Below are 14,063 nucleotides of genomic sequence, written 5' to 3' on the forward strand. Positions count from 1 at the left end.
GAAACATAAGATAGACACCAGCAACAGTCACTGGAAGTACAGTGCTGGGGGTGGATAGGGCCAGTTAGTTGAGGGGGAAACATAAGAACAGCCCTGCTGGGTCAGGCCCAAAGCCCATCTAGTCCAGCATCCTGTTTCACACAGTGGCCCACCAGATGCCGCTGGAAGCCACAGGCAGGAGTTGAGGACATGCCCTCTCTCCTGCTGTTATTCCCCTGCAACTGGTACTCAGAGGTATCCTGCCTCTGAGGCTGGAGGTGGCCTATAGCCCTCTGACTAGTAGCCGTTGATAGACCTCTTCTCCATGAAGTTATCCAAACCCCTCTTAAAGCCATCCAGGTTGTTGGCTGTCACCACATCTTGTGGCAGAGAATTCCACAAGTGGATTACGCATTGTGTGAAAAAGTACTTCCGTTTGTTGGTCCTAGATTTCCTGGCAATCAATTTCATGGGATGACCCCTGGTTCTAATGTTATGTGAGAAGGAGAAGAATTTCTCTCTCTCCACTTTCTCCACACCATGCATAATTTGATAGACCTCTATCATGTCTCCCTGGGCAGAGGGCTAGTATACAGCTGGGCAGAGGGCTAGTAAAGAAGGACCGTGTGGCAGAGCTATTCATTCATTCATTGTTGTTGCTGAATCTTTCCAAACCTTTCTTGACTGACTTGACTGAGTACCTTTCCAAACCCTCTCAAAGAACCCCAAAAGGCTGAGTTAGGAGTTCCGCTAATAAATTATTTATGAAATTTATAAATAATAAGTTTTCGATGCTGCCACTGGTAAGGCGCTGTGGAAATAATACTGAATTTTGCTTTCTCCTCCCCAGGAGAATATATATTTTTGAATGTTTACTTATTGGTTCTCATTGAATATTAGCGGAATTAGTTCAATTTTTTTTTTAAAGACGTGCTTTTAAAAAATCTTAACATAAGGAAAATACCCACACCCACCACACCACACTCTAACCTCACCCCCAGAATACTTCCTTTGCTTTATTTTTATATTTACTTTGTTTTGTTAAGGTTAAAAATAAAATAATTTGTTATATTTTGAAAAATTATATGCGATACTTCTACAGTGATTCTAGAACAAGTTACAAAATGTTCTTCGATGTGGTCTCTGTGCTCAACATAATTCGGCCTTGTGCCTGCGCAGAGACCTCGTTGATAATTTATTCTTTGAAATGGGTGGTAGCCACTCCCCCCTGGAGTAGTACGCATGTGTCCCAGCAGTCCTCCTCCGTCTTCCTTCGTCTGCTGACAGAGCGACACTTCTGTGAGTTGCTCCAAGTTGAAGGGGGGGGGAGGAGAATTTTTACCCCTTTATCCTTTTATATTTTGTTCCTTCTCTCTCTGCTGTTTAGTTCAATGTTATCTACCTCTTTGTTCGCGTTTTTATTTACTCTGCGGGCCCCCCTCCCTTTTGCCCTTGAGGGCTCAGAGTTTAGGCCTTCTGGCTCTCTTATGGCCAGTAAGGTCACATTCCAACTTTGTGTCCAGTGCAGGGCTAAACTACCCTTCATGGATGGACAGAGCTGCTGCCTGTTTTGCTTTGGTGAGGCACATAAGGTTGATGCTTGCTCTCACTGTGCTAAGTTCACCAAACAAGTGAGAAAGAATTGCGCCTCCCACCTTCTATTGTGGCTTTGGAAACAGGCGCAGCACCTCTTCAAGAGCTCTGGGAATGCAGGCTAATGCTCCCCCCCCCAATTTGGGCTTGCAGCCCTCCTCTTCTGCCACCCTCGTTGGGGGCATGGCTGCTCCCACTCCCTGGCAGACTTCAGAGCCTATGGCTCCTAAAATGGCCGCTTTTGTACTACCTCCACTACTTCATCCATGAGCTCCACTTCTTCAGGTCCCTAAGCCTTCGGACTCGGCGAGCTCTTCTTCTCTGCTAAAAAAGAAGAAAAAGGTACGACAACCTGTGGAGGTAGCTCAGCCTCTCAGATGCAAACTTGCTACCCAAGAAATCTCGGTTAAACCCCAAAGGAACGCAAGATAGCTATACAGTTAGAAACGAGGCAACGACAGTCAAATCCGACCATTGATCCCAAAGAGCTTGCTGTTGACCCTGACTCCGAGGAAATGGAGGATTGCCTTGATCCCAAAGAAGATTTCAAGCCTGAGGAAGGTCTCAAACCCGAGGATCGACACTATATCCATTCGGAAGCCAAGGACATCCTCAATGATCCTGAGGGCCCATTGGATATCCAAGAAAGTCAAGACGACCACTCATACGAACCTGTGCTCATACTCCAGAAAGCCAATTTTGAATCCGAATTTGAAGCCTGCTTCCCTCACTCAGATAGGGCTCCTAGCCGGGGCAGGTCCTTCAGCCTTCCACTTGATAAACTGCTGTCAACCATCCTACATTGACCAGTGTTACTCCAATTGGGACAAAGCACCAGCCTATCGATCCTACCAACCGGAGCCTTCCTATCACCAGAGGTAATGGGACCTTTATGACACCACCTGGCAGACCCCCCCCCCCGGGCCTACGCTCAGTGCCACTCCCAGCTGCACCAACAGGATTACAAGGCTATGTCTAGAGACTGCTCTCACTCCCCGCCTCGGGCAGCCACTAGGCCACCCGGACATCTGGACAGAGATCTGCCTTTGCCAACTACCAAACAACCAATCCTCAAGCAGAAATCTGAGGCCCAGAGACCTCCTCCTCCACCACCACCACCACCACCTCTGAGGTCTACCTGTCTGCCACTTCCAAGACAACAAGAACCTCCCCTCAAACATGAACAGCACACTTCAAAAACCTTAGACCAGACCCAGCCTGAGGAGCTGGGTTTCTCTGACCCAGAAGCATACTATGATGACACTGATATCTGTTCTCTACGATCTGATCTGACATCACTGGGCTCTACCCTGCCTGATCTTCTTTCAGACCAGAGGCCCGGTGGGAGTTCAACTCTCTCAACAAAATAAGGTGGATCCAGACCCCCTGTTTGGCCTCATTGAGGTGGACACGAGACTTCCTGTTTCACTCCCTTTGAATGCAGCTTTACTAGACATCACAAAATCATGCTGGATGAAACCCTCTTTGCTACCTCATCTCACCAAGTGTCTTGAGAGCTTCTGTCACACTGAAAAAGAACAGACCGGAGCCTTGTTGTTGAAACACCCCATGGCCAACTCGGTGGTGATTAAGTCGTCTCTATCCAAGAATAGGTCTTGCCTAACTTCTACTCCCCTGCCCCCCAATAAAGAGGGGAGAAAGCTGGACGCGTTTGGCAGGCGCTTATACTCCATCTCCACTCTCCACCTCTGAATTGCCAGTTATCTAGCTTACAATGCTCGATATAACCACTTCCTTTGGTAATGCATGGAACTGGGTCACCTACCTCCAGACAAGGACTCCATCAAGGTGTGAGAGAGAGAGAGGTGGCACAATTAGCTAAACAGGAGCTTTACGGAGTAAGGCAGTCCACTGAGTGTATGGCTAAGGTCATGTCCACCTCTGTAGCCATTTGCAGGCATGCCTGGCTACTCTTCTCTGCTCTCGCACACGATGCACATGCTCGTACAGAAGATCTAATCTTTGATGAGGAAGCTCTCTTTGGAGAAAAGACCAATGAAACCCTTCAAAAAGTTCAACAGCTCCGTAACACCGCTCATTCTATGAGCAACCAGCCTCAAGCTACCAGACCTTACAGGTCCAACAGGTGGAAGAGGCTATCTCCACAATGACCCCCACCTCTGTATCACCAGGGGGATCGCTCATTTCGCTTTCCAAGCTACCAACCCTATGGGAGATGACCCTCTTTCACCACACAGTGCCAGCCCGCTCCAAAATCCAGACCGGCACCTCCTTTGTCCAAGAAGCAGTGACTCCTTGTTCCAGCACTGACTTGGGACCCGCCTTTCTCCCGACCTGGGAGTCAATCACATCAGATCTGTGGCTCCTCACAATAATCAGAATCAGCGATACTCTGGAATTCTCTTCCATATCTCTGCAACCTCCCTGTTCCTACAGTTCCTACCCCTACTCTACTGTCAGAAGTTAGATTGCTACTACACAAACAAGCAATAGAACCAGTTCTCAACTTGAACTCTCAGGGTTTCCACTCCACCTACTTCACAGTCCCAAAGACTGAGGTCTCCACCCCATCCTCGACCTTCGAGACCTCAGCTGTTGTATACTGTAATCCACAAGCACTTCTAGATGGTCACCATACCTACCATTCTTGCCCTCCTATGCAGGGGTGCATGGTTCATTTCCTTGGATCTCAAGGACGTGTGTTACCATCTTACCATCCACCTATAACACCGCCACTATCTCCGCTTTACAGTACAAGACAAAACTTATCAATTCAGAGCTCTGCTCTTCAGCCTCACCTCTGCACCACACAACTTTATAAAATGTATGGCCACCATTGTTGTGTTTCTACAACAAGGCATACAACCTTTCCCATTCTTAGATGACTGATTCCTGGTAGCAGACAGCCCTCACAACCTTCAACAGGCGCTCCAATCCACCATATCCCTCCCACCTCCAAAGGGGTGAGGGGCCTATTAGAATGGTCCACCTGAAGAGGTTATTGGATCCAGCAGGATTCCAGTAAGCCTTGGAAGGATTCAATGTTGGTTTTGCTGGTGATCCTGTTGATGCCCTGGTTGAGAATTGGAATAACTTGCTCACCGGGGCAGTAGACACGATTGCTCCGACCCGCTTCAAAATTGGCCCCTTGGTATATGGAAGATCTACGGGGGCTGAAGTGGCAAGGTAGGCAACTGGAGCACAAGTGGAGAAAGACTCGACTCGAATCCGACAGATTATGACATAGAGCACACTTAAAGATCTATGCTCAGGCAATACATGCAGCAAAGAAGCAATTCTTTTCTTCCCGTATTGCTTCTGCGAGTTCACGTCCAGCAGAGTTGTTCAGGGTTGTGAGGGAACTAGTATCTGCCCTCACTCCCTTGAACCAGAATTTGGAAGCATCAGTCACCCGCTGTGATGTGTTTAATGAATTTTTCACAGACAAAATCTCTCGGATTCGAGCAAACTTAGATGGAGACTCCACAATTAATTTGATGTCTGAACTGGAGGTGTCCAACAATTCCTCTTATACGATTCGACTGGATCAATTTCAGTTTGTAACTCCTGAGGATGTGGACAAGCTGCTTGGATCGGTGAGGCTTACCACTTGTTCTATTAACCCTTGTCCAACATGGCTTATTCTATCTAGCAGGGAGGCTGTTGTAGGCGGCCTGGTAGAAATCATAAATGCTTCTCTGAGGGAGGGCAGGATGCCTCATTGTCTTAAGGAGGCAATTATTAGATCTCTTCTAAAGAAGCCTGCACAAGATCCCTCAGAATTGAGCAATTATAGACCTGTCTCCAATCTCCCGTGGCTGGGCAAGGTAATTGAGACAGTGGTGGCCTGACAGAGGAAATGTGACTCTGTTGGTCCTTTTGGACCTCTCGGCGGCTTTCGATACTATCGACCATACTATCGACCATACTTCTGGAGTGTCTGAGGGGGTTGGAGGTGGGAGGCACTGTTTTACAGTGGTTCCGCTCCTACCTCTCGGACAGGTTCCAGATGGTGTCGATTGGACATTGTTGCTCTTCAAAATCTAAGCTTAAGTATGGTGTCCCTCAAGGCTCCATACTCTCTCCAATGCTTTTTAACATCTACATGAAATCGCTGGGAGAGATCATCAGGGGATTTGGAGCTGGGTGTTACCAGTACGCTGATGACACCCAGATCTACTTCTCCATGTCAACTTCTTCAGGTGATGGCATATCCTCCCTAAATGCCTGCCTGGAAGCAGTAATGGGCTGGATGAGGGAGAATAAACTGAAGCTGATTCCAGATAAGACGGAGGTACTTATTGTGTGGAGTCAGAACTCCAGATATTATTTTGATCTACCTGTTCTAGATGGGGTCACACTTCCCCAAAAGGAACAGGTCCACAGTCTGGGAGTACTCCTGGATCCACACCTCTCCTTGGTTTCTCAGGTTGAGGCGGTAGCCAGGGGTGCTTTCTATCAGCTCTGGCTGATACACCAGCTGCATCCGTTTCTCGAGATCAGTGACCTCAAAACAGTGGTACATTCGTTGGTAACCTCCAGACTTGACTTCTGTAATGTGCTTTACGTTGGGCTGCCTTTGTACGTAGTCCGGAAACTTCATTTGTTTCAGAATGCAGCAGCCAGGTTGGTCTCTGGGTCATTTCGAAGAGACCACATTACTCCTTTGCTGTTGGAGTTACACTGGCTGCCGATAGGTTTCCGGGCAAAATACAAAGTGCTAGTTATAACTTACAAAGCCCTAAACGGCTTAGGCCCTGGGTATCTAAGAGAGCGTCTTCTTCATTATGAGCCCCACCGCCCATTGAGGTCATCTGAGGAGGTCCATCTCCAGTTACTGCCAACTCTTTTGGTGGTCTCACAGAGACGGGCCATCTCGGCTGCTGCCCCAAGATTGTGGAATGCGCTCCCTGCTGAGTTATGATCCTCCCGTCTCTGGCTATTTTTAAATATGAAAACCCATTTTTTAACCCAAGCCTTCTCAGGTGTTTAATTAAAAAGTACTGTTAATTTTATGGTTTTTAAATTACTGTATTGTTTTAACTTTTATATGTGTTTTAATTGTTGTTAGCCGCCCAGAGACATAGGTTTGGGCAGGGTATAAATCTAATAAATAAATGAATGAATAACCAGTCTAGGCCTCCAAATCAACTACAAGAAGTCAAAAACCACGCCAATGCCTTGCATAGAGTTCCTAGGTCTCCTCTTCAACTCCTTCCATGCAAGACTCTACTTACCTGAATGCAGGATTCAATCTTTTCTTCTCCATGGCAACTACAGTAGCTACCCACTGTTTCCACAGGGTTCACGTCATCCAATAGCTCCTCAGCTGTATGGCCTCCATCACTCATGTACTTCCTCAAGCTCTTCTCAGATCCCGACCACTACAACACTGGTTTCTACGCAGTTTTCATCCCCAGTGGTGACCCTCAGATCCATTGGCTCTGTGTGCCACTCCATGTTTGCCTATTCCTCTGCTGGTGTCTATACCCCTGCAATCTATGTTTTGGGTCTCCATTCCATCTTCTGCCTCCTCACTTCATTCTGACTAAAGGCTCTTCAGAGATGGGCTGTGGGGCTCACATGGAGCATCTCCACCTGAAGGGTCTGGACGGCATCAGAGCCCACTCACGACATCAATTACCTAGAACTCTTAGCAATTTTCAAAGCTCTTTGCAGCTTCCTTCCACTCCTAGCTTGGTCTTCCATCACTATTCAGACCAACAACACTACTGCGAAATCCTACCTCAACAGACAGGGAGGAACCACCTCCATAGCCCTACTTCACCTGGCCATGGACCTCTGTCACTGGTGTGTATGTCACTCCATCACACCCTGAGCCATTCATATACAGGCCAGAGCCAACATTCAGGTCAATACTCTCAACAGAGCAAGAATCACCTCCCACGAGTGGCAACTAGACCACCAGACTCTCAGATCTCTCTTTTGAAGTTGGTTCCACCCGCAGGTAGACCTCTTCACCTCCCACCTAAAAACCCGTGCCGCCTTTACTGCTCCAGAGCAGGCCTTGGCTGTCAATACCTAGGCGATGCCTTTGCAGTCTCCTGCACTGGACTTCTAGCATACCTGTTTCCCCCCCAATTTCACTGATCCCCAGGATCCTACTGAAACTTCTACAGAGCCAACCAGAATGTATCCTCATTACCCATGGTGGCCTAGGAGACCCTGGTTTCCCCGCCTCCTGCAACTTTCATCCAGCAAGTATTGCCACCTTCCTTCGCTACCTTACCTTCTGTCTCAGAAGTCCGGACAATTGCTGTATCCTGATATTCTCCGCCTCCGTTGCATGGCATGGTGGATCAGGCTGCTTTTCCACCAAACCTCCAAGTTGTCCTTGCAGCTTCCCACAAACCTGCTACAATAAAGTCCTCTCAACATAAATTGACACAGTTCCTAAACATCCTATCATCCAAAGGGACCTCACAGGAAACGTACTCTACCCAGCACGTCTGTTCTTATCTTCTGTCTCTCAAAGAATCAGGCTTGAAGATGTCATCCCTTAAAGTTCATCTGGCCGCCATCATAGCCCATTCCCCTCCTAGCTTTACTTCCTGGTTTCAAGACCCTATGGTTAAGCATTTTTTGAAGGATCTTGCCCACCTTATACCCGGACACTCCTGTTACGGTCCCCTCCTGGGACCTGTCCCTCATACTTACCTGTTTAATGGGGGCCCTGTTTGAACCCATAGCCTCTGCAGGGTGGCCTTTTTAGTAGCTATCACTTCTGCTTGCCGCGTTAGCGAGCTAAGGGCCCTCAGTGTAGATTCCCCTTACCTGATCTTCCACAAAGACCAGGTGGTTCTCCGGGCAAATGTCGCTTTCCTCCCCAAAGCTGTCTCCTCCTTTCACTGATCACAACCTCTCTCTCTCCCCATCTTTTTTCCAAACCCATCAGACAACACCCAACACCGCCTACACACACTAGATGTTAGAAGAGCTCTAGCTTACTATGTCCATTGGACGAAGGACTGGCATTCCTCTCTCACCCTCTTCCTTTCTCACTTGGGCCCCAACCGCGGCAGGCAAGCTTCTGCTCAGACTGTCTCTTGCTGGGTGACCCGTGCCATCTCGCTAAGCTGTAAGATTGTGAAGAAACAACCGTCTTCATCTCTGAAAACTCACTCCACCAGAGCCATGGCAGCATCTGCCACTTTTGATAGAGCCATTCCTCTCAATATCATCTGCCAGGCTGCCACATGGGCATCACCGCACTCCTTTATGCAGCACTATTCCTTGGACATCCGCTCCTGCAAAGATTCTACCTTCGGTACTGCAGGTTTACAACCACTTTTTGCATGAAGTCTCACCTTCAAGTAAGATTTGCACAGGGTGCAGCTTGCTATTCGCCGAGTCATGTTGAGCACAGAGACCATGTCGAAGAATGTCAGGTTGCTTACCTGTAAGTTGGGTTCTTCTAGTGGTCATCTGTGCTCTTACACACCCACCCATCCTCCCCTCTTAGTCTTTTTGGTCTCCGGACTCAGTGACTGAGGAGGACCGCTGAGACACATGCATACTGCTCCAGAGGTGGCGGGGCTACCACCCATTTCAGAGAATAAATTTCCAGCTTGGAAAGACTCCGAGGTCTCTATGCAGGTGCAAAGTCCAATCATATAAGAGCACAGATAACCACTAGAAGAACCCAAGTTATAGGGTAAGCAGCCTGATGTTTTACTGCTTGATCTGATGTAACACACAAAACAATACACATATCAATACACATTAGTTCTTGCTTTCTGCTTGTGTGACATCATCATCATCATTATTACTATTATTATTTATGTACTACTTTCAAATAAAAAGTTCTGAAAGTGGTTAATATTGGAATTGGAAAGGGGAAAAAATGATTTCCTGAATGTTAAATTTAAATAAACAAGGCTTAGAAAACAGGGAGTTATTTTTATTGTTTTATTTCATTTAAGAAAATTAAAATTTATTATAATTTAATGATTTACTACAAAATAATATTTATTATTTTATAGGCCACTTTTAACCAGCAACTGCCATTAAAACAGAACAAAATTATAGAATACACTTCTTTCCTTCAATTTTTATGGTGTGCATGCATGTGTGGTATCTGTAGTGGCACATAATGCACATGTGTGCACACTGCCTTGATACTGCTGCCCAGAACAAAACTAATTCAACTCACTGATGACAAACTTTTTTTTCCATTATCTCCCCACCCCCATATTTATGAAGTGACTTGCTACAGGGCTTTGATATTGGGTACAGATGTAGGGCAGAGTGGGAGGGCTCTGAATTTTGAATTTGAAATGTATTGGACAAATAGTTGATTTTTAATGATTTTTTGATTTCCCCCCCTAAAAATACAAAAAGTCCTATAAGTGACTTGTCTTATGGCAGAAAATTACAAAATAGCAAGTCTCTGTATTAAATGGTCATGTTCCACACCACCTCGTAAGTCTATCCATCTTGGGTACAATCCAGTTTTCCATCTTGATAAATGTGCCACATGAAGCCCATAAATAAGAACAATGAGGGAAATCCATTGGGGATCCAGTTCCACACCAGGGCTTTTTTAAATGCTGCTGCTGTGGTGTTGCTCTTCCACTGTGTGTTAGAATCACAATTATAACTGTAGATCCACATAACACTTAATATAACGCTTTAACAGTGCCCATGAGCTGATGTTGGCCTACTGTGGCCATTTGTACTATGGGTGTCCACCCAATTGAATAGTGCTGTGTTTTTGTCACCATCTCTTTCCCTCAGAGTATTAATCATTGGTGGTGCTAATATAGTCCAGTATAGTTTGGACAGGTGTCTTTTTTTTAAGGTTTTTTTTCCTTCACAGCTTGCATGTTTGCACAGAAAACAAGGAAATGGCATTTAAAAACACAAATAATATAAAGCAGTCATTTGCTTGGTGTTTTTTGCATTGGGATGTGGCTATGTGGGTGGGGCTGCTGGATGGGTGTGGCTATGTGAGCTGTGATGGTGAGTACCTGCACGTCTGAATTTGTGACTATACCACTGTGGAACACTTATGTTCTCAGAACAAACAGCAAACTATCTGCCTTTCCGCCAGCCTTGAAAGGGTATGAGTAGTTCTGTTTACATTACATTCCAAATTGATCTTACACACAAAAAGCCAAATGAGTCCCCCCGCCCTGCCCCCAAGCACCCTGTAACAGAATTTGTCTTCAGAGGTGTGTTCAATGAGTGCCTCTTAATAACAGGGGCCAAATTTTTAGGAGCATTAAAAATAGTTGTAGTGGCAGACAACAGACAACAAATATTTATATACCGCTTTTAAACAAAAGTTTCCAAAGTGGTTTACACAGAGAAACAACAAATAAATAAGATGGCTCCCTGTCCCCAAAGAGCTCACAATCTAAAAAGAAACATAAGATAGACAGTCGCTGGAGGTACTGTGCTGCGGGTGGACAGGGCCAGTTACTCTCCCACTGCTGAATAAAGAGAATCACCACATTAAAAGGCGCCCCTTTGCCAAGTTAGCAGGGGAGACAAGGCAAGTTGTTCCCTTTGTCAGTCTCACATTCATTTTTCATGTTACTATCCTCCAAGCACAAGTGCCTATTGAAGATGTATTTTGCAGGTAAGTGCTCTCCAGCAAGGCCCCTCCCAGAGGGAAGCTCCAGTGGGAGAAGATGATAAAAGAACTGAGGGCAAAGAACCTGGGCAGAAGATTCTTTGGAAGGTGAGAGTCTGGGACCTGGGAGGTATCTAAGACATTGTTGAAATTCTATGTATCTGTGATTGTGAGTCAACAATGGGAATTCCAGGTATTTGGAGAACCACTTTGCCTGCAGTGGTTGCAATAATAAGACTTTTTCTCATTATTGCAAAGTTCAGAAATAACCAGCAAGTTGAATAAATGCCCAGGATTTTTTAATTCCAAATTTACATCTGACACAAACTACCCAGAATGCAACAGTGCTATCTATGGTAACAAACCAACATATCTTATTGCATTAAGGTAAAGAATTGGTATTTTCAAGTGCTAATATGTTGGTAGGTAGGAAGATAATTTCTAGAAATGTCACTCAGTGGCATTTGCCAGTTTGTTCATTACTCTGCCACTGATCTGACTTTGTGTTGCACTGACTGTTGGAGATTTAGCTCCCTGTTATGTGACTTTGCAGAGACTTCCTAATGGCTCTATACATCCAGATGATGAGGCAAGCCGGGCTGTGGAACTACAGGAGCTCCTAGAGAAGCAAAACTTTGAGCTAGCGCAAGCTAAAGAACGGATAGCTACTCTGGCTGCTAGCATTGCCGAGCTGGAAGAAGATCTAAGTACTGCCAGGAGGGACTTAATCAAATCTGAAGAAATGAGCAGCAAATACCAGAGGGATCTACGAGAGGTTAGAGAACTCTATTCTAGCTGTGTAGATTATGTCTAAAGAGAAGCCCTGAATCAATTTAAAAATCATTTTAGTTTCTCAGTGTGTAGCAAAGGCATCCTGAGCTTCTGCTACCAGCAGGTTATTACTGTATTATTGTGATTACAGCAATAGTTATCCACTAACAAAATAAAATTGTCTGCCATAACCTCTTTTGTGAAGCACAAAATACTAGGCCTGCTTCTAGTAGTCTAGGGCTTTCCCTCTCATACAAGTGCTTCATTCAGAGTTCTGTCAGCTTAAGGATCATATATGCAAGGTTAATGACTTCTTTCATGCCTTATACCCGCAGGCTTTGGCACAGAAAGAAGACATGGAAGAGAGGATCACCACCTTGGAGAAACGCTATCTGGCAGCTCAGAGAGAAGCCACTTCCATTCATGACCTCAATGATAAACTGGAGAATGAGCTGGCTAATAAAGAGTCTCTCCATCGCCAGGTAATGGGCTTTTATGCCACACCATATGAAACCATGTTATGGCTGAAAGATGCATGAATAATGGGACTCGTCTTTGAATGCTTGGAGTGTCCCCTCAGAACATTTTACCTTGACATCTTTCCTTCTCATCTGAAGAGTTATTTCCCAAAACACCACCTCTTTGCCTTCACTGCTGTAACCTCCCTTCAAATGGACAATTGGGCAATGCTATTCTTACATAATACTAATCTAGGCATTGTGGAGACTGCAGGCCAAGATTGCTCTTACCTTCAGTTAATCCCCAGAGCTGGAGAAGATTACAATATTATAAAGCATTTGTGGGAACTCGCTGTATCAGGCTATCATTTAATTTGATGCACAGCTTCTTTAAGCAGAGTCCAAGGCATATGCAGCCATAAAACCAGGTACTCCAATGTGCTCCTCTAATTCTCTCTTGAAGGTTATACATTGGAGAGTGTGGTTGTTGTGAACGATGTTCTTTCTAATTTTTTTCATCTGTGCGCAGAATGAGTTTGGTTCTGGGCAGCAGTATCAAGGCAGTGTGTGAGCATTTGCATTCAACATGGGGCCTTCCTGATTCAACCCGAGTGGGATCTAAAACGAACTGAGTGGACATGAAAAAACTTGTGTGCACATGTGCACACCATAGTGGAAACACTGGTGGTGAAGGTTGAGGGTTGCGTTTAGTAATCCCAGCCCCCTGTATTTATTGCTGCTATTCTGTCATTGGCCTACAGTGTGAGGAAAAGGCACGGCACCTCCAGGAGCTTCTAGAACTGGCAGAGCAGAAACTGCAGCAGACAATGCGGAAAGCAGAGACGCTGCCTGAAGTTGAAGCTGAACTGGCCCAAAGGATAGCAGCATTGACCAAGGCAAGTGCATGTCCAGGAGTTGGCAGCAAGACCCAGGGTACAAAATGGGTTCTGCATCTATCCAGCACTTAGAACTCCACTTGAAAAAGTTAGAGAAGAGATTGTATGTGCTTGTGTATTTTATTTGTATCCCACTGTTCCTCCAAGAAACTCATTATGGTGTACATGGTTCTCTCTGTGACCACTTTATCTTCACCAGTAACCCTGTAAGGTAGATTAGGTTGAGATATGGTGGCTAGCTTAAGATTGCCCAGTAAGCTTCATGGCTGTGGGAGGATCTAAACCCAGGTCTCCTACTTTGTCATTTTTACCACTGCCCCGCATTGGGTCTACAAGTACCTGCTCATCTTAGTCCCAAAGAGTGACTTGGTTCTGTTTGCTCTGCATTGACACACCTGCTGCAGTGAGATAACATGACCCAGCTGTCTCTCCCATAGGAAGCTGGCCTCTGCTAGGAATGCTGCTTTTAGGTTGCTCCAGCTGGTCATGCTGGGTTTTTCATAGGTATATAAATGTGTGTGGTAGTAGTAATATAATCCACACAAACAGTATTTGAAGGCATGGGTTGCTCCCCAGGATGGGAGTGTGTACATTATCCTGTCTTGAAGCAAAGCATGGCTAGGCAAGTCTGAATCAAAGGACTGAGGCCCATTTGCCATGTCTGTGTCATCATCAGAGTTTGGTTTGCTCATATTGGACATGTTTAAGAAAAAAGTGGAAGCAGAGCCTTTGTGAGTTTTATTGTAGGGTTCTTAAGTGGTAGAGGCATTACAAGGATGATCAGGG

The 14,063-nt window shown here is 45.7% G+C and overlaps 1 protein-coding gene across 12 annotated transcripts in view; it reads left to right on the plus strand.

Moving 5' to 3' along the window:
- Positions 1-14,063, plus strand: part of PPFIA4 (PTPRF interacting protein alpha 4) — a 211,518-nt gene that overhangs the window by 122,129 nt on the left and 75,326 nt on the right. For all 12 annotated transcript variants that reach the window (XR_008305632.1, XM_053243184.1, XM_053243185.1 and 9 more), the window contains 4 exons: positions 11,159-11,260; positions 11,706-11,927; positions 12,259-12,405; positions 13,143-13,281. Coding sequence is in view for 11 of the 12 variants with exons in the window: in XM_053243184.1 (XP_053099159.1) it covers positions 11,159-11,260; positions 11,706-11,927; positions 12,259-12,405; positions 13,143-13,281 (610 nt within the window). In the remaining variant the exon portion in view is untranslated. The remainder of the gene's footprint in view (positions 1-11,158; positions 11,261-11,705; positions 11,928-12,258; positions 12,406-13,142; positions 13,282-14,063) is intronic.

The sequence above is a fragment of the Hemicordylus capensis genome, chromosome 4 (assembly GCF_027244095.1).
Source record: "Hemicordylus capensis ecotype Gifberg chromosome 4, rHemCap1.1.pri, whole genome shotgun sequence".
Lineage (NCBI taxonomy): Eukaryota > Metazoa > Chordata > Lepidosauria > Squamata > Cordylidae > Hemicordylus > Hemicordylus capensis.